The 2,889-nt window shown below is 41.7% G+C and overlaps 1 protein-coding gene across 6 annotated transcripts in view; it reads left to right on the forward strand.

The window, feature by feature from the left end:
* LOC109488207 overlaps positions 1–2,889 on the forward strand; it is a 15,711-nt gene that overhangs the window by 5,608 nt on the left and 7,214 nt on the right. For 3 of the 6 annotated variants that reach the window (XM_019792392.1, XM_019792394.1, XM_019792397.1), the window contains exons 9-14: positions 157–243; positions 652–682; positions 839–891; positions 1,169–1,290; positions 1,704–1,865; positions 2,195–2,351. In XM_019792392.1, the coding sequence (XP_019647951.1) occupies positions 157–243; positions 652–682; positions 839–891; positions 1,169–1,290; positions 1,704–1,865; positions 2,195–2,351 (612 nt within the window). The remainder of the gene's footprint in view (positions 1–156; positions 244–651; positions 683–838; positions 892–1,168; positions 1,291–1,703; positions 1,866–2,194; positions 2,352–2,889) is intronic. The other 3 variants (XM_019792393.1, XM_019792396.1, XM_019792395.1) reach the window with 2 other exon arrangements.

Raw genomic sequence — 2,889 nt, forward strand, 5'->3', positions numbered from 1 at the left:
GGTAGCTCTCAGGAAGAAGTGATATAGACTTTAGCCCCCTAGCAGTGTGTTTGGGGAACTGCAGCAGTACTTTTTGTTTGAGAGTTTTGTATCTCCTAACCTGAATAAGCCATATGTTCCTGTCCTGATTGTGTATGTGTTTGTTGAACTTTTCAGGTCAGAAGCTAACATTGTACCACAGGTCCCTTCCAAAGGAGGTGTATGTCAGCAACAAGTTTCACCTAGTGGAGACGCAACAGTCAGGTGTCTAGCACAGACATATATCATGGTTTTAATGTCTTATTCTTACAGCTGTTGTGTTGTGCAGAAGCATTAATAGTTCCCTTAACAGTTTTGGGACACCTACATGTAACAATCGCTATGTTATGTTTTCCAGTGGAGAATTTTGTATAGGCTCCAGTTAACCAATGTTCAGCACCAAGGACAGTGCTAACATGCCTCTCCAAAGGGCTTTTGTAGCTGCTCTAATAATGCACATTTGTTGAAAAGGCAAAGATTCCAAACATAAGGTTGCATCATCAGATGGAATTTCAGCACCATGAAAAGCTCAAATATCTTGTGGTTTTGTAACCACGATTGGATCCTTGGTTCTTTTATTTTTTTAATGCTGGATATTGTAAATGTTGCTGAGTTTTTATCTTCTTTTGACAGGAAAGCCATTTCCAAAAGTTCACCAGGGAAGGTGAGACAAATTTATATGTCAGACTTTTATGGAGTTTATTTTGCATCTGGCTTTGTGGTATTTTGCTTACTTTGATAAAACCAGTCCATAGTGTCTAGAATATCTTATTATGCAAGTTATAGATTAGATTAAGTTGGCTATTTGTTGTGTTTACAGGAAAAACAGACAGAAATCGATAGCAGAAACAAGTAGACCATTCACCTCATACGGTATGTGAAAATCTTCTTGTGTCAAATAACATACCATACATTACGTAGCAAGTAGCAGGATAGAGTTGGAGGGACTGGTCACCTTATATATATATATATCAATGTGTTTGAGTAAGAATAAACAGAGCAGTAGTTTGTGAAAGCATTATGCATATTTGCTTTGCAAATGTTACCTTTCTTTTTTTTTTACCGCTTTTGTCTGTTTTGAGATCTACATTTTTGTACCAGCAAAGCCTATTTTTGTGACCATTCCTTTTTTGCTGCATCTCATTTGTAGAAGATGACAGTCTTGAAGAGCTGGAGACTTCCTCCCAATCTTCCTTTGACTCAGACAGCTCAAGTCTGAGGTCCATTCTCAAGACAAGATCCAAGACAGCAAAGACAGACTGCTCTGTTAAGGTGTCTTGACACATTTTAATCAATTTTTCCTTGCCTTTTATTCATCCTGAATGTATTTTTGTTCTAAAAATAATATAATTTAATGCAGAATTTTTTCATTTTCATTATTGTGACCAGCATGTCAGCAGAGCATGCTGTGTCTGTGCAAAACCCAGTAATGTATTGTGCATATTACATTAGAAGAACGTCTCTTTTAAGGTCATATTTGCATATTAAAGGATGACATCTCCTCAAATGTATCGGAAAAGATGTCTGTAACGGGCAAAGTTATGTTGTAATAATGCCCAAACATCAAATGAAGACTGTGAAAAATCTGAGTTTCACGCAGGTGCAGTACGTTCTGCCAACATGCTTTTGTGACCAGGCTATCAATACAAACCTTTCCTTTACTTCCTGGAAATGCATTCTACAAGGATTCCAGTGATTCAGGAGAAAGGAAGCAGGTATCGTTCTCCCCGGAGGTCCAGGTTTCCCAGATCATCAAGAACACCACTCACCCCAGCCATCGGTCTCCACTGGCCATCAAGTCATGCACAACCACCGACAGTGTCAGACCATCGCTGGTTTGTCAAAAGGTGAGAGGTTTGGATATGCGGCTGAGCATCATCATCATGTTAGGCAACTCTCCCTCCAGACAGTTCTATCTGCCATTAGCTGCTCGAGATGCTCAGCCTTCACGCCCATGTCTTCAGCAAGCTGGTCGATATAAGTCCGATAAGGTTGCCCGACGCTGTCCATGTTTTGGGGCTTAGCCATCAGTCATAGATGAAAAGCAATTCAGGCAAAATTAAACCAGCTTAGGAGAGAATTTTCCAATGAACTAGCTGTTTGATCTCACCAGTGTTCTTAAACAAAGGGCACAGTAACCCTTCTTACTGTTTTTAAATATGAATCAATGTTTCAGATGATGCTTCAGAAAGCCCAAAGGAAAGCTGGAGTAAATAAGACCTCGAAAATAACCCAGCCTAGACAGTCTGACCCAGGGGAAGATGGTGGGAAGGAAGGGAGGCAGAGTCAACAGGAGAGCAGGGCAACACAATCCTTCAACAGCACACTCTTAGGTAATAATACTTTCTTTCGCTTATCACATATATTTGCCTTCGTCAGAAGGGTAGGCTTTTGGTTTGGGCTTGGTGGAGCAGCTGTGGTGTGTGTCTGTATGTAGGTCAGCGTCATAACTCGAAAAGTTGTGGATGGATCCTATTGATATTTGGTACATGAGTAGCCATTGTGAAAAAGAAGGTCAAGTTTGAAAAATGGTTCAAAATGGTTGGCTTACAAAAGCTGGATGTAGTTAATATCTTCATCTTCATCTTTGCCGGGGCTCAAAGATGTTACATGAGCCCCGGCTACACCCCCATATAGCCCCTGATGGGGCACTTTAGGGGGGGAGGCCTTGGTTTAAGGCGGGCAGGCCTCCAGCCTGGCCCGGAAGGACTCAACGGTGGGAGCCATAACTACCGGGCCAGGCAAGGCGTTCCATTGGGGGATTGTGCGAGGGAAGAAGGAATATTTGTAAGTGTCTGTTCGTGCATGTATAGGTTGATATTTATACTGGTGGCTCCCTCGGGTACGCCCTTGGGCTGGCTTGAGCAGGTT

Source organism: Branchiostoma belcheri, unplaced genomic scaffold, assembly GCF_001625305.1.
Source record: "Branchiostoma belcheri isolate BF01 breed outbred unplaced genomic scaffold, Haploidv18h27 scaffold92, whole genome shotgun sequence".
NCBI lineage: Eukaryota > Metazoa > Chordata > Leptocardii > Amphioxiformes > Branchiostomatidae > Branchiostoma > Branchiostoma belcheri.